Source organism: Leptinotarsa decemlineata, unplaced genomic scaffold (genome assembly GCF_025532065.1).
Source record: "Leptinotarsa decemlineata unplaced genomic scaffold, Ldec_3_MD MMD2_tig00005009_RagTag_RagTag, whole genome shotgun sequence".
NCBI lineage: Eukaryota > Metazoa > Arthropoda > Insecta > Coleoptera > Chrysomelidae > Leptinotarsa > Leptinotarsa decemlineata.
Genome location: NW_027412615.1, coordinates 621,301 through 645,504, shown reverse-complemented (window position 1 = coordinate 645,504; position 24,204 = coordinate 621,301). Strand labels below are relative to the sequence as shown.

At 32.1% G+C, this 24,204-nt stretch overlaps 1 protein-coding gene and 1 long non-coding RNA gene across 2 annotated transcripts in view; both read right to left on the bottom strand.

Moving 5' to 3' along the window:
- Positions 1 to 24,204, bottom strand: part of LOC141484237 (uncharacterized) — a 697,804-nt gene that overhangs the window by 166,593 nt on the left and 507,007 nt on the right. The window lies entirely within an intron of this gene.
- LOC141484234 (uncharacterized) lies at positions 9,239 to 14,247 on the bottom strand. Its single transcript, XM_074179318.1, has 3 exons — positions 14,184 to 14,247; positions 13,219 to 13,275; positions 9,239 to 10,059 (listed from the first exon to the last, which is right to left on the bottom strand). Exons 1-3 carry the CDS (start codon positions 14,245 to 14,247, stop codon positions 9,239 to 9,241), a joined length of 942 nt encoding a protein of 313 aa, XP_074035419.1.

The window sequence follows — 24,204 nt, the reverse complement described above, 5'->3', positions numbered from 1 at the left end:
AAAACCAAAAAAAAATATTTGTTACAAATAGAGTATTTGAATCCGCCACAAAAATTATTCATACGTCAATTAGTCATCATTCCAACATCAAAGGCATTTACACTAACGAATACCTATGGATACAAACACTGTCACAAATTAATTATAGAAAGCGGGTAGCGAACATATACAATCGAATTCGAACGCGAACGCATATGCTCAAATCACAAAATTATCGGAAACCTAGATACTCCCAAATGGATGAAATGCTGTGAATCATCTTTTATGGTTTAGCTGCTAAAACTGAACTCGCATCCAACCCTAACAACTCATTTCTACATGAAATATTTTTTCGAAACACAACTAAGCACCCCGTTATTTTGATGGTTTTTTTACACAGAATAATAAGAATACGGTTGAGTTGAAAAACAGCCTTGGCTGATACTCCGCTTATTCACCATATATTGGAAGTTTTTTCTTTGTTTTTGTTATTGTTCCTGTATACTGTTTCATTTTATTTTTGTAACAATTGTAACTTGAATTAGAATGGAACAACATCTAGAATTCTTAATGATAGAGTAACTTCACATAAAAGTGATATAAAGCTTGATAAGTAATCATGTGCAATAGCACAACACTCTATAGAAACAGGACGTAAACCAAATTACTCCAATATCAAAGTTTTACATACAGAAAAAAATATTCCCAAACGCCTTTTTCTTGAAATGATTGAAATTATTAATTCTTCTGAATGTATGAATAAGAAAACTGACATTGATAATCTCTGCAGTATATACAGTAACTTACTAGAACTACATCAAAAACATAATAATAATGAAAATTTTATCAATCAATAACTCCTTCTTTAGAGTCAAAAATTATGAAATCATCATACCCATTGAAAAATGACATTTATGTGAAGGTATGACATTTGTCAAACCCACAAAAAATCCTATATATGTATAACTTTCTCGTCAATTTATATGGTCAATTTATTGTTTTCGCTCATTTTTATTGTAAGTATGATTTGTAATGTTATTTAATGGCAAAAATATTCACAACTCATTAAATTATAGGCCCTGAAGGAGCTTCCCATTAGAAGCGAAAGCTTGGCAAAGTAAAGCAGAGTTTGATTGTATTATTGTATATGATGATGATGTTAAATGATTTTAAAGTTGATTCGGGTTTTGAAAAATCTGAAAAAAAAAAATGTTTATTATCATTATTATTTTTGATGAAAATTTCAATCGGCTAGACTTTTATGTTGAGTTTAAATCGTATACCACAGTGTATAGAGATTTTTCTCCACCTCTCAGGTGGATTCAGGCACAAACACAACAATAACTTACCAAACTTTGATTTTTCTAGTAGATTTCACCTGTGAAAAAATTCGGAAAAAGACACAATTGATCTATATATTGATGTAATATAATATATAACAGTTTCAATTATAAAAGTAAAAAATATGTGGAATTCAAAAAATATATAAATTCATCAATTGCCAAAAGAGAAAATTCCACAAATCTAAGAATGTCCTAAATCTACAACGAACAACGAACTATTCAAAGTCAATACACCGAACAAATTTGGTGAATGTCAGTTTATAATTGCAGATCACTGTAATTCGGCAGACTTAAATATTTGGCTCAAACTTCTATTTTTATGGTCGTGTTGAGTTCTTGGGTATTTTCATTGATATATGCATATATTATTTAGGAATGGTATAGGTGAATACCTTACTTTCCTCCAACGCTGGTGTGTGTGTGGTGTGATATTTCTGCGAAGCTGGATATCTTACTAGACTTGGCTGGACAGGTAGGTTTTTTCACTGAATTTATTATTACAAATCAGAATTGACTACTATTCTGTTTACTTCTTAATTTATATACTATATATTTCAAATTTTAAGGAGAGAAAAATTTAGCGTGGCGTCTCTTTCATTGCCTCAAGAAGATTGTCGTTGTTGATAAAAAATTTGAAAATCTCTCTCGTTCCCCTAGTTACAATCTATCAATTTTCACATGAACAAATTTTCAAATTCTTCACCAGGAAAATTATCTATTCTACTAATTTAACATTGGCTCTTTAATTCAGATACATTTTCATTTTATAGTTCCTTACAAAAACAGTTAACCCCACTCTCATGTAAATATAAATATTTTCCAAAAGCATCACTTGATGTCAGTTTCTAAGGAAGTGATTCACAATGAAAATTTTGAATTTGACATCATTCCTGAATGATAACAATTAGTTTATCATGCCTTTTTCGTTTTTTCATCACACATGATAATTTAATTTTATCTGACATTTCTTTCTAACCTATGTCGGTTATCAGTTTTTCGTATTTCGATGCGTTTTGATGTAAGAATCTCTGTATTTGAATTTCCCACTCTTATTTGCTTGTTTCCGGTCAAAGCTGTGGTTTTCATTATACAGGGTGTCCCTGGACTTCCTCTTTTCCTCTCGGAAATGTATAGATGGGGTCAAAATATCACCAGTACTTCATATAACTTTTTTTCCTAAAAGTCTTCGTAACCAAGTTACGGGCCCTCGAAGTTACAAAATGAAAAATGTTTTTCTTTGATAACTTTTCAAATGAATATTCAAAATCATCCAAATTTTGGTAATTGACTAAACAAATGAATTCCGTCGATGAGCTTTCATGCAGGAGTCAGTTGTTTTGCTACAAAGTCAGGAACGGACTACCCCCGATGGTCCACACCCCAAAACTTTGAAATGACAGATATTTTTCAATATTTTTCAACAAAATAAGGTTACTTGGACAATTTTATGAATAAAAGTACTCTTGTGGAAAGTCGATCGGAGCAACGAGTCTTGATAAAAATGTAGTTCTACTCGACGACATCAAACCCGCTTGTCCACCATTATTTCAAATGAATAATTATCAAAGCAGAAATAATAATGATAACGTTAATTCAACAACATTTATAACAGGAATAATACAAAGTATGCTAAAATGAAGTCGTAAACAAAAAGTACAGTACCTATATGGAAGTTTAAGTCACAATTGTGATAGCAGATATTTTTTCAAAAGAAATATCAAGTTCTGTAGATTCGTGGTGTTTTTAAACTAACAAGCTACTCTACTATGAAATATCGAATTCATTCCATATTTTGTATGTACATAATACGTGTGAATCTCCTGAAACTCAACATTCGAATGTTTCAAATTCTTCTTCACAGCTAAACTGTTGAGGAGTTTCACTGATAATTATAATTTTATGGGAGAAATTCTTTAACACGAATCTAAATTTAGCTGAAAAAACGCACATCGGAAAAAATATTTACTATACTAATAAAAAGCAAACGAATTAACTACAAAAACGGCTGCACATGATCAGGTGAAAAATATCCAGGGAATAATTATGTTCCATTTCTTTCACAGATGTTGACAAAAAAACCTTTTAGAAAGTTTTGATAAAAAATGAGAAACTGGAATGCGATTTTGTTTTGTTGAGTGGTGCGTTGTCATATGACTATCATTGTATTGTCAATATTCTATAGGATATTTTGAATTTTTTTGATATGGCCGAACAGTTTACATTCAATGAATATGCAGATATGCATGTATTTTATGGACGAGCATTTTGTAATGCTGCAGAAGCTCGTCGTCTGTATTCCGAGCATTTTCCCAATCGAACGGTACCGTCAAGAGAAACATTCGAGCGTGTCGATCGCAGCTTGAGGGAGACAGGTATGTAATAATTGATAATTAATTTGAGCACGTTGTTTTATTTCGATATTATTGTAGGTACAGTTTTGCCAAAACGAGGTGGTGAGGCCGCTCCTAGGACTGTACGTACTGTTGTATTGGAGGAAAATATTTTGGAAGCCGTCGCTGATGATCCTTCAATGAGCATCAGAAATCTATCAGAACAGTTCCATACATCCAAGTCCACTATTCATAGAATAATTAGGGAACAACTGCTCCACCCATTTCACATCCAGAAGGTACATGCCATGACACCTCAAGATTTTCCAGCACGACTGGAATATGCCAATTGGTTCATGGTTAGGCAAAGAGAGGATATGACTTTTATTAATCGAGTTTTATTCACTGATGAAGCAGGTTTCAGTAGAGATGGAGTTATCAATTCTCATAATCTCCATATATGGGCCGAAGAAAATCCCCATGGGATATTGCAAACCAAACACCAACGGAAATTCAACGTGAATGTTTGGGCTGGTATCATAGGAAACCATCTTATAGGACCATTCGTTCTACAGGACCGATTGAATGAAGAACGTTATTTGGAGTTCATTCAGAACGATTTGAATGGACTTTTGGAACATGTTCCATTGCAAACCCGAAGGGATATGTGGTTTATGCATGATGGCGCTCCTCCTCATTTCAGTTTGATTGTGCGTGACCATCTGAACCATATTTTCCACAATAGATGGATTGGTAGAGGTGGGCCATATTCATGGCCATCGCGGTCTCCGGATTTAAATCCATTGGATTTTTTTCTGTGGGGGCATCTAAAAAGCCTTGTTTACGCTACAGCTATTCACACGAGAGATGCATTGTTGAATAGAATAACATTACATTGTGAAGCCATACGAAACGACCCTGGAATGCTATTTCAAGTACAGAGAGGGTGTCTTCGCAGACTAAGAAAATGTATAGAGAGAGAAGGTGCTCATATCGAGCAGTTTCTGTAGCGGATTTTTCATTTCTGTTTGCTCTTGAGGCTCTTGAGTTTCGTTAGTTAAACGTGTTTGCATTATAAAAATTCGTTATGAACATTTTACCTATCATTTCCATTTTCCTTAAAAACTAATATTTTCGAATAATGGTAGACATCTCAGGATAAATGTTGTTGAATTAACGTTATCATTATTATTTCTGCTTTGATAATTATTCATTTCAAATAATGGTGGACGAGCGGGTTTGATGTCGTCGAGTGAAACTACATTTTTATCAAGACTCGTTGCTCCGATCGACTTTCCACACGAGTACTTTTATTCATAAAATTGTCCAAGTAACCTCAATTTGTTGAAAAATATTGAAAAATATCTGTCATTTCAAAGTTTTGGGGTGTGGACCATCGGGGGTAGTCCGTTCCTGACTTTGTAGCAAAACAACTGACTTCTGCATGAAAGCTCATCGAAGGAATTCATTTGTTTAGTCAATTACCAAAATTTGGATGATTTTGAATATTCACGTGAAAAGTTATCAAAGAAAAACATTTTTCATTTTGTAACTTCGAGGGCCCGTTACTTGGTAACGAAGGATTTTAGGAAAAAAAGTTATATGAAGTACTGGTGATATTTTGACCCCATCTATACATTCCCGAGAGGAAAAGAGGAAGTCCAGGGACACCCTGTATGTGATGTTTTTAAAATTCCCATACACTGTTGTATTTCGAGTCTTTTCATAACAAATACCTCAAGTATTAGATATATTTCTTTTTAAAAACAAAAAATATAGCTCATACTTTCAATTATGATTTTTTTTAGCTAATCTCTTCAATTCTTCACAACAACGATAAAAATTAAATAAAAACAACAATAAAAATTAATTGGCGCTCCGGGGCGACTTCATTGATTCCAGTAGCGCATTTGCTTTTTCAGCTGCAGGAAAACCCGAAAAAACCTGCAGCACCACATCATCTGAAGATCTTGATCTTCAAAAAAATATATATATATATATATATATATATATATATATATATATATATATATATATATATATATATATATATATATATGATTATGATTATGACATGTCTTTATTTTTACGTTTGTTCATATAAATAAATATCATTTATGTTGAAAATTCCTCTTATTCTTTCTTCATTTGAATATTTTAATTTATAACTATTCATATCATTTTCACTGACAATTTGATAAGGACCTTCAAATATTGGAAGTAGCTTTGCACATATGTCCTTTTTTAAATCAGTTACTCTATTTGCCCTTATTAAAACCTATTGACCTTTTTCGAAGATTACATTTTTATGTGTTTTCTTTTTATTCATTCTTTTCAAATATTTACTACCACTTTTATTCTGTCTCATTCTTACTTGTATTGAAATTTCCTCTAATGTTTTGTTCTCCTCTTTCAGCCATTTTCCGGGAGGATGTTGTCCCATCATTAAAAAATATGGACTGATTTCTGTTACTGTGTGTGGTAACTGATTGATATATTTCTCTACCTCTGGTAAATTATTGTCCCAATTTTGATGATTTTCTCTGGACAATATTCTGAGAAATTTGATTACTTCTTGAACATATCTTTCCGATGGATTTGACTCTGGATGTCTGATACTGGTAAATATCAATTTAATTTTACTTTCATGACAAAATTTTTCAACTCTATCATTTTGAAAATACGTTGCATTATCCAAAATACATTTTTGTGGTTTTCCTACTTCATTAAAATATTGTTGAAGACAACTTGTTATAATATGCATATTTGTTCTTTTACAAAGATATAATTTTATAAATTTTGTAAAAATGTCTACAATTACAAGAATATGTTCGTTTCTATCATTTGTTGTTATCAAATCACTAATAAAATCCATGGCAATTCCTTCTAATTTGATGGTGGTAATTATATTTCTTGGTATATTTGTATTCACAAAATTTTTGCTCTTATAAATTTGGCAAATGTTACAATTATTTGTTAAATCTTTGGTTATTTGGATATCTTTTCTGCAAAAATCATTTTCCCTAAACATTATCCATACTTTCCTCACTCCAGCATGACCATTATGTTCATGTAAATACTTCAATATATTATAAGCTAATTCATTACTAATTACATATAGTTCCTGATCCTTTATGATCTTCATCCAAATATCATTGACTTTTTCACATTCAATTATATCTTTTGCTTCTAATTTATTTTGATGTTCTATAATTCTATCCATTAAAAATATTCCCTGTTGGTCAATTAATATATTCACCCCAATTTGTGAAGTTCTTTCTCTATTTACTTTGCCATCTGATCTTGTTAATGCATCCGCAACAATATTGTTTCGTCCTTTAATATGTCTGATCTCAAAATCATATTCTTGCGAAAATAATGCACCTTGATGTATTCTATTATTCAATAATTTGTTATTCATTACATTTAATAAAGACATATGATCTGTCTCAATAATAAATTTAGATCCTAGTAAATAAAATCTCAATTTGGTTATACAAAAGATTATGCTTGCAAATTCTAGTTCTGTTATGCTGTAATGCTGTTCATATGTTTTGGTCACTCTCGACACGAAACATATAGGTACCTCTTTTCCTTCTTGTTCTTGTAATAAAACAAGTTTAAATATAGATGCATCAGTTCTTAATATAAATGGTAGATTGTAATTAGGATGGTGAATTTTTAGATTGTTTGCAAATCCACATTGATATTATTGAAAGCATTTTATTGTTCTTGTCCCCATTTCCATTTATTGTTTTTTTTTCAATAGTTCAACTAGACTTAACGTTTTATTACTTATGTCTGGCATTAATTTTTTTTAATAATTCATTATTCCCAAAAATCCCCTTAATGTTTTTAAATTCACAGGTCTTTTATATTCCATTATAACTCTAATTCTTTCTTCATCCATGCTTATTCCTTTTGTGTCTAATTTGTATCCTAGGAAAGTCACTTCTGTTTGATAAAATTTTGATTTTTCAATATTAATTTTAAGTCCTGCTTTATCTAATTCATCTATTAACAATTTTATGTGTTCCAGGTGAATTGCATCGTTCAATTATTCCTTGTTCTAACATTTTTGTTATCTCATGTTGCACCTGATTCCTATATTCATAAGGAATAGGGTATGTTTTAGATTTAAAAATTTTTATTCCTTTAACCTCTATTTTATGAATACCTATTTTCACTGTTAATCAAATTTGGATGTTCATTCGAAAATGTCAATACTTTATCTTTAATTGATTCCGCACATTCAATATCTAATATAGGTGGTTCTTCTATTACTCTTTTATTTACTTGATTTAAAACATTTGTATTCATTTCTGATTTATTTTCATTATTATTGATGAATTATATCATTACTTCTCCTATCTGTAATACTCCTTTGTCGTAGTCGATTATTACATTGTTTCAGTCTAGTTCGTCTGTTCCAAGTATTGCGTCGTAAAGTAAATTGTCTTTCATCAAAAATTGTATAGCAAATTCTTTGTCATTGAATTTTATTCAATATTTATTCTTTTAGTCACTTCATGTAACTTTTTATTATTTACATATTATTATTTGGCATACTGTAACATAAATGTTCCAAATTCAATTCCATAATAATTTTTGAATTTAGTAATGAAATTTCAGATCTTGTATCTATTAATAATTCAATATCTTTATTATGAAAATTTCCTATTATTTTTATAAGTCCTCTAACATTTTCTAATTTAAAAGTTTTTTCAATTTCTATAAATTCCTTAGGATGTTGATAAATTCCTGCATAGTGTATTTTGTTGAAATTTGCTATTGGTAGGTTGCTTACTGAAAATTTTGTGGAATGTCATTCAAGTTTTCTACCTCATTCTGTCTATGTGGTGTCTCTGTTCTGTGATCTGTTCTGTGGATTTCCTCTGTACTTCGACTTCTCCTATCCTGTCTATACCTACTGTCTTGTCTATTCGTATTTTGAGGCCTATAGTCTCTGTCATTATTCCTGTCAGTACTCCTAGTTCGTCGTCTAAATGTATTATTGTTGTTATAGTATCTGTTATTATTATTATTATACTTATTTTGTCCATATATGTTATTATTATTGTTATTTCCTCTGTTATAATCATTTCTATCAGCATTATTATTATTGTTATTATTAAAATTCATATTATTGTATCTATTATTATTTTGTGTTCTATTATTGTAATATCTGTCATTAATATAATTATTATTATCATTTCTGTTATTATTCTGTCTCCTATATGATTGGTTGTATTGATTCCGATTATTATAATTATTATAACTTTCTCTATTAGCATATTCCTATCTATTATTATTTTGATTAACCCTATTTTGAAAATTATTTCAATTGATTCTCCTTCTTTCCTGTGTCATCAAAAATTGACATAGACTATTCATATCTTTATAATTGTACAGCATCACAATCTCCTCTAAATTATCATCAAAATGTTGGATTATTAAGTTGACTATATATTCTTCTGTGAAATTGCAATTTAAATACTGTGATGCACTATATATTTTCATGGCATATTTATGGTAAGATGTTCCTCTATTGGAATTGAATTTTTCCTCTAACAATTCATCATTTAATCACATTTGTTGGGAAGGTCCCCAGAAATAGCTCAAAAATTTATTTGAAAGTTTATCAAAATTGGTCAATTCTTTCTCTTTATTAGTGAACCACAATAATGCTTCTTCCTGCAATTGACTTCTAATAACTTCTTTCATTTGTTTAAATGACAAATTTTCATATTTACTTCTTATGAATTCTATGAAAGGTACTGTATGTTGTCTTTCAATGTTTCCAGTAAATATTAATTTATTTTCATTACCTATAACTATAATTGGTCTTATTGATTCTTCTCTATGACTTAGGTTTCTCTCCGTTTGTTTTAGTTTATTGTTAATATCAATTACTTTTTCATGTATATTATTTTCATGTTCTTTAAACTTTTCTCTAGTTAATTTATTTTCCCTATCTATTTTTTTATTTAAGTTCTCATTCTCTTCTCTCCTTGTATTTACTTCCTGCACCAATCCTTCTTCTACAGTCGTTTTTCTTCCATGTACCTGGTCAATCTGTTCTTCGTTTTCTTTTCTATTATCTTCCACTTCCTGTAAAATTTTTTCTACCTTTTCTTCAATAGTCCTTTTATATTCTGCTAACTCTTGTTTCGAATTATTGTGGTTTATTTTAATTTCTTTTTCTAACTTCTCAACATTATTTGTCTGCTCATCTATTTTTCCAAATAACTTCTTCATATCTTCATTCCTTTTTCTTTCTAATATTTCAATTTCTTCTTGTCGTACCCTTTCCAGTCTTTCCATATCTTTTTTTCTGTTTTGTGTTTCTTCTTCCCTCATTCTTTTCAATTTTCCCATATCTTCTTTATCCAAATCAATATTTTGAAAGTAGTTTCAAGTTGTGAAATGAAAAACACTCAGTATATGAGAAAACCATGTAGCAAAAATATTGTCTAGCCTACTAGGTGAGAGAATTGGAGAGGGGCTCATGAATTTTGCCAAATGCAAATTTCAAAAATTAATTTTGTAAAATAGAGTACATGAATTGTTATAAGACAACCAATATTGTAAATATTAGATCTTAGAGTTTGTTTATGAGTACAAATGGTTAATAAACTAAGTGTAGTTTGAGTCATGTGCCAGAATTTACAAATTAGAAGGTTTTGACAGCATCTAGAATTTTCCAAAATTGGTTGCCAAGGAGATTTTGAGTTGGTTGAAAGGGGACGCTAACGGGAGTCGATGATCAACGCTGGAACGAGGAGCATGTAAAATGTTTGAAAGTTTTGAAAATTGAGTTAAAATTGATAATTAATGAATCAAACCTAATAAAATACATATAGATTCAATTATACATAAATATATAGTGGAAAGCAGATAATTGAACTTACCCATAGTACCAATTGAAAAATTGGCCATACATGGCCAGTGAAATAATTTTAAAATTTCAAATCTCTCAAATGTTTGAATGAAATAAGTTTTTGTACTTTTTCTCTGAAACATAAAATTTAATGTGTGACACTTTTCTACATGATGAAAAGTATCAACTTTGTCTTTCTCATTGCAACATCTGACTTTTTACTATAACCTCAAGTTAGTAAGTACATTTTTTATCTATTTGTTTTGCAGTAGTATGATATGGATGAAAGCGATGTTTCTTCAAAACTCGCACTTACTGGTGGCGTGGTAGCAACCTTAAAGAAAGAGGAAATAGGAAATATTTGAAATTTGATAATTGACATTATATATATAGACATTTGGAATTTAAAAATTGACAGTAAAAAACAAAACAGGATTACCAAACGGCAAACCAACATCATGGTTGTCATCAGCAAGGATTTTTGAATATATAGGCCCTGAAGAAGCTTCCCATTAGAAGCGAAAGCTTGGCAGAGTAAAGCAGAGTTTGATTTTTAATTTTTTGACTGAGAGACCTTGTTAATCCATTTTACCATACATTTCTCCAGTCGCTAAGATTGTCCACTTTATATATATATATATATATATATATATATATATATATATATATATATATATATATATATATATATATATATATACATATATATATATATATATATATAGGATTATTTTCATGAAAATAATCCTTATGGGGAGAAAATACACAGAACACGGAGCGAAACCCGAGAAAACAGCTCATCATATATATATATATATATATATATATATATATATATATATATATTGTGTTGTTTCCTGATTTCGGCAAACAAGTTGAGGCCAATAGCCAGAAACACGTGTCCGCGGTTTGCCCCCCCTTTTTTGAGGGTTGTGTCCACAAATTGTTTAATTTTTGATTTATATCATGCACACTCAATAAAATCTCTCTCTCTCTCTCTCTCTCTATATATATATATATATATATATATATATATATATATATATATATATATATATATATATATATATATATATATATATATATATATGCGTGTACAATCATCAATAGTACGCAAACACTGAAAATCCAATAAATATTTTCATCTATACCTTGTAGGACCTACAAATTCAAATTTCAAAAAATTTTACCAATGAAAATCGATGAAGTGGTAATTTTTCCCCATTCGTTTGAGTATTTTTTTAAAGTCTTTCGATATAATTGAAGAGCAAGTACTCGGCATACGTTTGCAATATCAAATTTCAATTCCTAGATTCACATTAGCACGATTTTGGAGCAACACACCTATCGACCATATTCGAACAAGAACGAAATTTTTCGATGAGTTTCATCAATACGAAAAATCCAAATAATAACCTTAATTCACGTTATAATGCCCCTAAGGTGAAGTGTCGGGTGATTTGGGGATTAATTTTCGTTTCGTCATTTGATGTTGGACCTGTTTGATACTGAAAATTGAGAGTGTATGCTCGAAAAGTTCACTTTCCACATATTTCATCTTCAGAATTATAGAGGCAATCGATATAATCTCCGAAATTGATTTTATTCTTGATTACATTATATCGGAATCACTTTTATTTCTTGTAACTTTTCCACCCTTCACTTTGTAGTTGTACATTTTGGAACATAACCCTGCAATGTGCGTGATGATTTCATCATCTGCTCCATCTTTGAATGATCCAGGAATTTTTTCATTCACAAGTGAAATTCGAAACTTATTATCAGACGAATAAAGAGAAGTATAAAATTTTGATTGATGATTTTTAACTACTTCTAAGTGAACATACTCGAAAGTTATTTCGCAGATGAAGTTATCTGTATCCGTATACATCAACTTGCAATTTTTTATGCCGAGAGTGAGCACCATGAAGTCGTTATTGAAATCAATCATGCATGTTTTCAAAATATCTAATATTGCAATTCCGACGTACAAAGGGTTTTTGAATATGAGTTCAGTCTTTCTCAATTCAAAAGCAACCAAGTCTGTATCGGAAATAATTCGACTCTGCAATCGGGGGCTTCATATTGAACTCTTCCTTATGGAGCTCTTGCTGTCTTCTAGCTAAAGCCTGTCTCACCATCACTTTGGAGTAACAATTTCGTAGAAGATCATTTTTGATGATGCATAGTTCCTTTTCGAGACCTTCCTTTGTATTACAGAGCCCCAAAGCACGGTCCAGTAGAGTCTTTATGATTCCTCTCTTAGTCGATTGATGGTTTTTGAATTCTTGGTTCAGATACTGTCCTGTGTGAGTGGGTTTTCGATACACAAGTGTTTCTCATTCAGTGTCGGTCCTCTTCACCAATACATCTGAGAATGGCAATTCGTTGTGGGCTTCCTTCTCCATTGTGAAAGTGATGGAAGGACTTTCGTTGTTGATGTGCTTCAGGAAGGTGTCTAGTTCTGCTAGACACCTATATATATATATATATATATATATTTTGGCTATAACCGATTGAAGTGGCGATCCCATTGGCAGTCCCTTATCTTGCGTAAGAATTCGTCCTTCAGTTGGAAATAGCAGTTTCGTGCACAGCATCCTAGTAATTCCATGATTACACATATCGGTAAGTTTGTTCTATCTTTCAGGTCCCCATCTTCGGATAGTGCTTCTTCGACAGGGACTTTGATTTTCCACGTCGAAACTGATCAGTTGATCCTGCTCTTTGACTTTGATTGCCCCTAGTTGTCAAACAAAATGCTTCAAATTTTTTACAAAGGATGATGTTTTTCCTTGCAGTGGTTTACAAATCCTTTCAGGTATTTCAAATCAATTTATATTATATCAGACAATGAAAGTCCGAACTGATGAAATGAACGTTCGTAATATAATCAGTTGAAATGAACCCTCAATCAACAAAACAACTGGTACGAGCCAGATATGCACTAAGAACTCACAAAGTCGATTGGAAAAATCATATCAACCCATTACTCAACATTAGGTGAAATGGCTGCGGCGGCAGTGGAAAAATTGAATGAAATTGAGACAACAAAAACACCAAATTCATATAGTCAATTAACATTTTCATCACCACTCCTAAACAGGTAACTCCAACGGAAATGCCAAGTTTTTTGAGAAAAGGATAAGGAATCATACGAAACACGCAATGAAGAGGGGGAAATACTAGATAGAACAAGGAAAGATCAATTTATTGTTGATACCTTTTTTAAATTTCATCATATAATTACAATTTCAGACGTTCTTCAGGAATACTTAGACCAATTTGAAGCACAACCACCCAGAGATTATATCTAATGCATGATAAAAGATACTGAAATCAAATACGATTAAATCTTGGGGCTTTTCCATAATCCGATACAAGACAAATTTTATATAGGAGACGCCAATGTTGATTTTATTGAAGCTGATGTTGATGTGAAAAATATAACTCACAAAGGAACGGCTGGTCTTTACTAGTTACTTCTTCTGAAGAATCCCGTAGCTTACACCACAAAAGAAGCTGGAAACTGTGTAGATATTGTGAAAAGAACTAATGCGTATTGTAGTGAAAATAATGCTAATTCACCAATTGAAAAATTTTCTGGAGATTTCAAGGAAAAGTATTTCCACTTCATAAAACCTCATTTACCAAAAACTCGTCCTGGAATAAATTCAATACCAACATCTTCATTAGGAGGTGTAATCACTCCCATGTATGGTTCAATTCCAACATCTTCATCTAGAGGTGTATTCACCAGAAATATGACAAATACGAATACGTTATATCTCGTGAGGTGTCTCATGATCACTGTTCTAACTCAGCAAATCATGTGATATTTCATCTTAAAATTCGTAGTATTGGACATAAGATTGACAAACTCGACTACCCATTGCACTTACTCGATTATCCTGACGTTGTATGTTTAACAGAGACCTGGTGCAGTGATCATGAAATTAATTCAGTTTATCTCGATTCTTATATCCTCACTGATTATTTTTGTAGAAACGACAAAGATGCTGGCGGAGTTGCCATATTTGTTAAATCTTATCACAACTACAAAATATCTCGCTTAAATATTGATGGAGCCCAAGATATTTCCCAATATGCTGCTACTGAAATAACTGCTTACAATTCTAGATTTCTCATCAGCTGTCATTATAGACTTCCGTTTACTGACATTACAATATTTCCATCAGAAATGGATACATTTTCAGATTTATTTCTTGGAAATAAAGATATCAATCTATGTCATTTACCTGTGGTGACTTCAATTTCAATATTCACTTTCAATTCCAATTACAGAAACGCAAAGTACTTTCGCAATCTCCTCGCCTCATATGAAGTATATCGATGCATTTTTGATATCACGAGAATACAGAAAAAACTATGTCGATAATATTTTCTAGTCCACCCCTTGCCAAATTCCCTCTGTTGTTTATTATCCTGATTTTTCTGACCATGTACTCCAAATTATTGAACCTTCAATCAAATCTTGCTCTATTGATGAGTCCTATTATATTCTCAAACGAGCGTTCAATGACCAAAACATTTATCATTCCAAAACCTCACTGTCATGTGAATCTTCGGTTTCGTGTATCTCAACAACATTGAGTTTAACACTAAATTTTCCAAATTCTACTCCTCATTTCTCAATCTATTTGACAAAGCCTGTTTCACGAAAAATCTGCAAAACCCACCTCCCTGAAGACAAACCTTGGATGGCCAAGGAAATCAATGAAGGTATAAGCAGTTGTCTAAGGCCACTTGAGGACCTCCCCCCACCATTTGACCTTGTCCTTGAATGACGTCATATGACCTTCAGTTACGTGTCAGACGATATGACCTTGATCATGGGTGTCGACTTTGAGATTTGAGTCTGTTCCTCAATATGTGACCTTGAAGTTTGGTGAATGTTTCACTCAGTTCGCATTCTCCTCCTAATCTTGTGGTTCATATAATTTCATACAAAATGTATATGTGCAACGAATGTGGGAAAAATTTCACACGCAGTAACAACCTGCGTCGTCATTAGCGCGATTTCTGTACGTTGATGAATTATGGAGGACCATCAACTGAGAATGATGGAGAAGCATCAACTCCGAAGAGGATGAGGTTAAACCCCCAGCACCTCCGGTAATGCAGACATGCCAGTGCTGCAATTTGACAATTTTAAGTGATCAGATGAAAGTACATCGTAGAACTTTGCAGCATAGAACGAATGCATGTGTGCATTAAGGTGTTAAAAGTGTAGGCACAGCGTTCAAGTGTAGAATTGTGAGCTATAGGGTGGATAGTCAAAATCACCATATGGATTACAACATATTCTTCAATGAATTGAAGCAGAAAATGTTGGAACTACTGGAAGAAGTGTTGGTCATTTATAAAATTGTGAAAGTGAATATGGAGGTGTTTGGGCGCTACAATCTACAAACTAAAGAGTACTGTGATGTTGAAGCATTCAATAGTTCCAATCAAGTTATTGATCAATCGAATGATTTGAATGTGGTATATAACAATTTTGCTGATAGTTTGACTTCCCAAGCGATGGAATTTCAACATCGAGATTCAGGTATGTGATCTATTCTAAACATCATCAATGGAGTTTGTCGAAAAATAATCTCTGTTTTCAGGTTGGACAATTGAAAAAATTTTGTAGTTGGAGGTGAATGTTAATAAGTTCAGCCCCCTTGGTGGATCTTCTTACATCAAACTTCCCAAATTCGTCCCAAGAAAATGTGGTGAATGTTGTGAATCAGGACCATTACTTCTTTGCATGGGCTGTGACTTCAGCTTTATATCCTGCTAGTGCGAGAGTGTGTGAACTTTCGTCATACCCACACTTTTCAACCGTATTGAATGTAGCAGGTATGGAATTTCCAGTTGAGTTGAAAGATATCCCTAAATTTGAGGTTACGAATAATTGCTCCATCAATGTTAATGGGTTGAAGAACACTTTCGAAAATGGCAAAATCGAATACGAAGTTGTAGGCCCATTACATTATTCAAAATATTGGCTTAGCAGTCACGTGAATCTATTGAATATCACAGACGAATCTGGTAATAGTCATTATTGTTGGATAAAGGACATATCGAGACTAGTATCAACCCAAATATCTGCACACCACCACAAAAAACATTTTTGTGATGGTTATTTATTATACTTTAGTGATGAGCGGGCTTCATTGCGACACCAGTTGAATGATTGTAATCACATTTCAACAACAACACCGAACACTAATTTGAGAATTGGCAAATTTGGTGAATGTTTACCTGAAAATATTTTGAAATTTGAAAATTTCGAAAAACAATTGAAAGTTCCATTCGTTGTGTATGCTGATTTTGAATCTATTTTGAAACCAGTGCACACAAATGAACCAAATTCTGCACACTCTTTCACAAATAAAACTTATCTTCATGAACCATATGCTTTCTCATATATCATAAAGTGCTCTTTTGATGATTCAATCTCCAAATTTGTATTATATAGAGGTGCTGATGCAGCTAAAGTGTTTCTTCCAAACTTGGAGGCTGACGTTACCAACATATATCACAAATATTTGGAAAATGTGGTACCGATGAGTCCTTTGACTGCTAAGGAAGAGCATGACTTCAATATTGCCACCACATGTGGGATATGTGGAAATTATTTTAAAGAGGGTGATAATAAAGTACGTGATCATTGCCATCTAACGGGAAAAAAAACGAAATGGAGCTACTCATTCCATTTGTAATCTCAATTTTGAATTGCCCAAATTGATTCCAATCATTATCCATAATCTCAGCGGGTATGACTGCCACTTATTCATAAAGGAGTTATGTACCGATAAAAATAAAGTTGATGTCATCGCTCAAACTGAAGAGAAATATGTTTCTATCACGAAACATCTATTCATGGGAAATAAATTGTATCGGAATGGTAAATTAAAAAAAAAAATTGAAATTGAGTTTTGTGGATAGCTTCAAATTTTTGGCTGCATCTCTACAAGAGTTGGGTGATAATTTGGATGAAAAACATTTTGTTGAAACTAGAAAATATTTTCCAGAATATGATAAATTTTAGCTAATGAGGCAGAAAGGTGTTTTTCCTTATAACTTTATCGATTCTCTGGATAAATAGAATTATTCAAGTATACCATCGAAGTTGGACTTTTATGATAAACTGAATGAGAAGCATATTTCTGATGAGGATTATGATAGAGTGAAACAGGTATGGGGCATGTTCAATTGTCGGGATTTAGGTGAATATTCTGACAATTACTTGAAATCTGATGTTCTGTTGTTGTGTGATATTTTTGAAAATTTCAGAAATATGAGTTTGGGTACATACAAATTGGATCCTTCTCAATATTTCACATCTCCATCCTTCAAGACCTGCTTTTTTTTGTCTAACCATCAACGAACTCACTAGAAGTTCATCATCTGAATTCAATTGGGTATTTGGAAGATGGCCTAATCGCTGACGATAAAACATTATTTCAAAGGATTTAGAAAAAGTCATTGAATATTCAAAATATCTTGGATTTGGACAGAATTTTTATAAAAATGAGTTGATTTCTCTTTCAACTCCAAATAAAATTTTTGAATCCATTATTTTGATAATGGCTTCTAGTATACAAATTTTGGAAAAGTCTAAATGGAGTCTCCTGGGTGCTCCTCTTTCTAAGTGATTTGTACAGTTCAATAAACATCGTAGAAACCACAGAGGCATCAGATGTTGCTTGTATGTGATGTAAAGGAGATCCAAAGAAAAATAATGAATATATGATGAATATTGAAGTATGAGAGTGAATTATATAAAAGGGATTTGCATATGAAAATAACCTACTTAATATATGAAATTGAAAACACATAGGATAATATAAAATCACAAATATAAGTATGAATATAAAAAGTTGTCAGTTTTGACGTATATCATTCAAATATAAAATCACACAAACATAAAACTGAATTGACAATTAAGTATAAAATCACAATAATTGTGAAATACGCGTACCAGTAATAATATATAAAAACACGTTGAAATCGATATGAATGTTGTTGAAAATGGATGTGATATATATTAACAAAACGATAGTGCCCATATATACACATATATACATACATATATGAACACATATGTATTACAATATTGCAAAGGTACATATGGTTTTATCCCATCTACTCAAATTGACGTAGAAGTTCAAGTCTCTGACTTTGAAGAATATGCTCTTTCAACTCTTTTTTAAAGCGATTGATATTTGGAATAGATTTTATATTTTCAGGAATTCGGTTGAAGAGTTCAGGCGCAAAGTAAGTAAATGATCTTTGAGTAACGACCCTGACCATTAGGGATGTAGTATAGTGATCTCTTTGGCTGGTGTGGTACTGATGTGAAGGAAGCAATGCCGTATGTCTATTTGTAGGGTATTTAGTGTTAGAGCATAAAAAATACAACTGTCGTATGTCTAACAGACGAGTTTCTATGTATAATCTATCAAAGGGATACCTACCAGTTTTAGAGAATATTAATTTAAGGAAAAGGCCTTTGCATAATTTCAGTTTGAGAATTATGACTATTTGATGTTCCTTCCCAAACTACTATTTCATAGCAGATATGACTTTCCACAAGCAAGTGGTATAAAGTTTTGAGATATTTTAGAGGTAGGAGGTAGGATATTTCGGAGGTAGGAAGTTTCCTAAATTTGAATAGAATGGTCCTCAATTTATTGACGGTATATTCAATATGGAGATCTCAATTCAATTAGGTGTCTAGAATCATTCCTAAGTATTTTATTTTCTTTTCAGGAAAGATGTGGAAAGGTGTATCAGTTTTTATTGTAAGTTGATCGAACGGGGGTGCTCCAGCTGCATAACAACAGAATGGTAGGTAATGCGTTTTGTCAATATTCAGTAGTTTCTTATCCAGCAAATATTTTATGAGGGAGAATTCTAATTCGAATTTTCTTTTCAAGGAATTCCAGTTATCTGCTTTGTAGAAGTGTCATCTGCGAATCCGACTATGTTTCCGTTGCCTAATGCGAAAATTCCGTTAATATATATATTAAATAGTATTGGCCCCAGCACGGAACCTTGAGGTACTCCACAGTCGATCACCTTATTACTGCTCAATATATCATCGATTCTTACTGCTTGGCTCCTTCCTGTTGAATAACTTTCAAATAATTTCAATGAGTTACCCTTTATTCCGATATCTTCTAAAGACTGAAGGAGTAGATGGTGACTGACGGTGTCAAATGCTTTCAAAAGGTCAATAAAGACACACAAACTGGTTTTATTGAGTACAGCATCGTCGGTTGACATTTTTTCTCTAAATCCGGATTGATTGTTGGGAATCAGATAGTATTTATCGGAGATGAGTGACTGAGGAGATAGGACGATAATTTGTGATAATAGGTGTGTCCCCTCTCTTAAACAGTGGAGCAACAATTATTGTTTTTTTTTAAATCACAGGGGTAAACACCTTCCTCCACACATCGGTTGAGAATATGAGTAATGGAATCTAGAATATAATCTGATATTGATTTTATATTTTCTGCTTTCAAATCATCACAACCCACTGCCTTATTATTTTCAAGCTCAAAAATTGTGTTTTAAGTTCCGTCCGGTCAATTGGTTCAAAGAGGAGAGAATTTAAGATCTATATTCTTTTGATTTCGAAATTTGTGTTGATCGGAATCTTGCTAGCAAGAACCTTACCCGTTTCTACGAATGCTATTTTGAATGTATTTGCAATTAGCGTTTTATCGGTTAAGATTTCATTATTTGTGGAATGTTTCATTTTATCTATAACAATTTTGTGTTTTTTTGTCTTAGATATTTGTTGAGTGAGTCCCATAGCATTTTTGAATTTTGTCGATTTGTTTTTTATAATAATTGAATTCAGCTTTTTAGATCAATGATGTTAGCTTGTTTCTGTAGTTTCTGTATTCTTTCTTCAGATCCTCATCATGATCATGCTTTTGCATGTTGCTGAACATTATGTTGTTTTTGTTGGTGCTAATTTGTAATTTTTTCTGCGAATCTGGCGTTTATCTGTGCATGTTTCTAGTGCTTTAATAGTTATTTTGATGGAATTTTTTGATGCAGAGTCCGGTGTTGGTGCAGTGTATACATCCTCCCAGGAAATATTGCTGAAGGCGTTGTGTATTTTGTTGGTATGTTGATACAATTTACAAATCTTTTTTGTCAACGTTTGGTTTTATTTTTTCGGAAAATACAATCTGTAGTAAACTAGAGTAGTGGTCTGTTATTGTTGTTCTCAATATGAGGGGTAGAATATTTTCAGTTAGATCAGGATTTTTCGATTTTATGAAAATATGATCCAAACATGATTTACTGTTTCCTTGTATTCTGGTAGGTGCGTTTATTGTGGATATATATATCGAAATTCATTCAACGTATTCAGATATTCAACCGAATGCTTGTTATCGGCATTCATCAAATCAATATTGATGTCGCTCAAAAATAGGGATAAATCAATATTTTCATGGTGGTTCTCGAATAAGGTTAATAGATTTGTATTGAATTCCAGTAAATTCGAATTTGGTGATCTGTACATGGTTGTGATAAAAAGTGTTTTTTCCATGCCTGAGTGAAGTTCGATTCAAAGTGCTTTCAACTCATAAGAAACCTCTACTATTTCATAGGTGAATTTGAAATTTGACTTCATATAGGCAACCATCCCATCATTCTGGTTATAACGAGTTTCGTTATATTTCATGTTATATCCATTTATATGAAAAATACTCTGGTCAATCACCTCTCTAGTTTCTGTTAGAATAATGACATCCATATCAGATTTTAAATTTTGTAACATAATGGAAAATTCATTTAAATATTTATCAATACTACGAATATTGATTTGCAGAATTTTGAAGTTTTGATGGTTCTTGTTTATATCAAGTATCTGACTACATTCTTCCGTGGTGTCTACGCTATATTTTTCAATATTGTCAATTCTGAAATCACGAATATAGAAATCCACAATAGGAATTGGGATATAAGCTAGTCTAAGAGAAAGAAAAAAAAGCTAATTATTATCACGTACACACAGCTAAGGTTAAAATGAGTATGTATATATGATATATGAATAATATAGAATATAATATGAATGTAAATTAAGGGATGTTATCAATAATGAAAGTGTCAAGCAAATATTTATCAAATTCAGTGATGAAAGTATACATTTATCATAAAATTTCAAACAACTTGAATATCTATATTTTGTTCACTTGTAAAAAGGCCTTATGTTACTTTGGAATATACGAGAGAATATAAGTAGAATAAAACTTAATGGAGAGATGAGATTATAGAAAATTAACGTAAAAAATACATATCGATAGAGATAGTCCAGTTCATTCAGTTAAATCTTTGATGACGAAGAGTTCTGGTTGATTTTTAACTGGAAAAAGAATCGGATCTCTGTTGAGTTTTGAGTGAGTGATTTGAAATATCTTTTTTTTCTTTTCAGTTTCCATAATAAATTTTCCTCCTCTTGGTAGCTTGTTTTTGACTTTGGATGGGTCTCCGGAATTCTTGATTCCTTCCTCTGTTTCTAAATTGATATTTTTTGAGGGTGAACTTGGAGCACTATTAGGAGGAATTACCGGTAATTGTGTAGAAATATTGTAGGGATCCCTATTTTCTTTCAGCCTATCTAGTCCAAAAATTCACCACCAGCGTTTTTCCCTTTATAACAGCATTCAGATTCTTTGCTCTAGCAAGCTTCAGATGAATAACTAATATCTTTTGGTGTTTTCTGTCCTCAAAACAGATATCTTGAAATATATATATATATATTTTCTTGCCTTTTAGAATATATTCCAATGCGGAAGCCCGTTTATTTTGGTTTGGGAATGAACAAATATCGTTAATGTATCTCTCGCCGAGTTCAATGCCTTAGTAGACCAGATAGAATTTTCAACATATATGTAACTGGAAGTTCCTGGACAGTAATTCCCAATCCATAAAATCAGTATATTAATATTTCTAACTATTCTATCTAGATTGTTGCAAGCTGTTCCACTTTCTCCTTCGAATTTTGTATTTGTTCGTTTCTTGTTCTGGTCTAGGATCTTGATAATTTTATTATTCTCATTTTTTATTTTGAACTTTATTTCTTCTTCATTTTTTTCTCCCTCTCCTCTTATTGATTTGAGAAGATTTTCTAACAGCTCCTTGTTCGATAGGTCGGTTGACATATCTATGTTGAGGTAATTTCGGGTATTTAACGCAATTTGACAGGGCTGAATGTTTCTCCTTCCACAAGTTTTCAATGACAAGATTCAATTATTTCGTCTATTCCAAATTGTTCGAGTATTATTCAACGTACCTTGCTGGTTTTTTGGTAATGGTAGGAAGTATTCTGATTCACACTCATACGGAATTTCGTTAAAATATTCCCACTTTTACACCTTGTAGAATAAGTGTAGAATAAGAAATAGTGTTTCTGAACTTATCGATTCAATCCTTTCTTTCACATTTATCAATATCAAAGACGTTTTTTATGCTGTAAGTGGATCACTTGGGCATGCCACAACTAATATTGCTCCTCCTACAGATAAAAAAAACGGTCGCGGCTTCCCATTTAGCTGAAAGTTCGAAGTCTGCTGGAAATGCAGCATCGTCTGGCGAAAAATCAAAACGAAAAAATACCGAAATCTTGGTAACAACTTCTGTTCCATCCAGTAGCGGTTGAAACTTTTGGTGTTTATGGCCAGGAGTACCTATCTGTTATTCGTTTATGAACTCGATAGAAGAATAGGCCAAGCAACAAAAGATTACCGTTCTTTCTCTTTTTGATAGAAATAATCAGTATTACTATTCAACATGATAATGCTGCTTTGGTCCTTGAAACTATTTCTACTTCACATAATTTTGATGAGATCATGTATTGCCCTCATTTCAATACGGAACTTATAATCTCTTCGAAGCAAGCCGAAATATGTGTATATTCATCAGTCTCCTTATAATGTTAATAATTCGCAAGTGATTGATCCACCTGTGCTTATTTTGAAAAACTGTCAATTATTGTAAGAAATTTGGATTCTTCAAAGGTGAAAACATCTCTGTGAACAGTTTCGAAAGGACTTACCGCTGTGAGTGTGAAATTCATCTGTGTTTTCACAGGGATTTCTATCATATTTACATCGTTGAGACAACTCGCATTCGTCAATGAATGTTTGAATCCAGTATTTCATTTACGGCCAGGATTATTTTTCTTCTATTCGTCGAAGTTTTTATCGATGCCTCTGTGATTTGATTTTCCTTCATGATGATTTCTGATTAGGAATCACACGTCTGTTGGGAATCACACGTTGAAAGCTAAGACCTCATTAGTCCTTGGTTCGCACAAGTGTCTCAACTTCTGAGAGTTGTCGTTCGTATGGGGGCAACAGCTGATTAACGGAAAAACATATTTTAAATGGATTTTAAACAGATTGTGTTTTCTATATCTAGTTTTTTCGTGACATCTGGAAGTTTTTATTACATTTTTCTAATTTAAGTGAAGTACTTCCGAAATATTTCTGGAAGATCAAGGCTCATATAAATTAGGATCTTCGAACACTAGGTGGTATTCATCATTTGAAAACATATTTACGTAAATGAGCAGGTGGCCTCTGTGACAAACGTATCATTCAATATTTTCATTCTGAATTGTAACAATGTA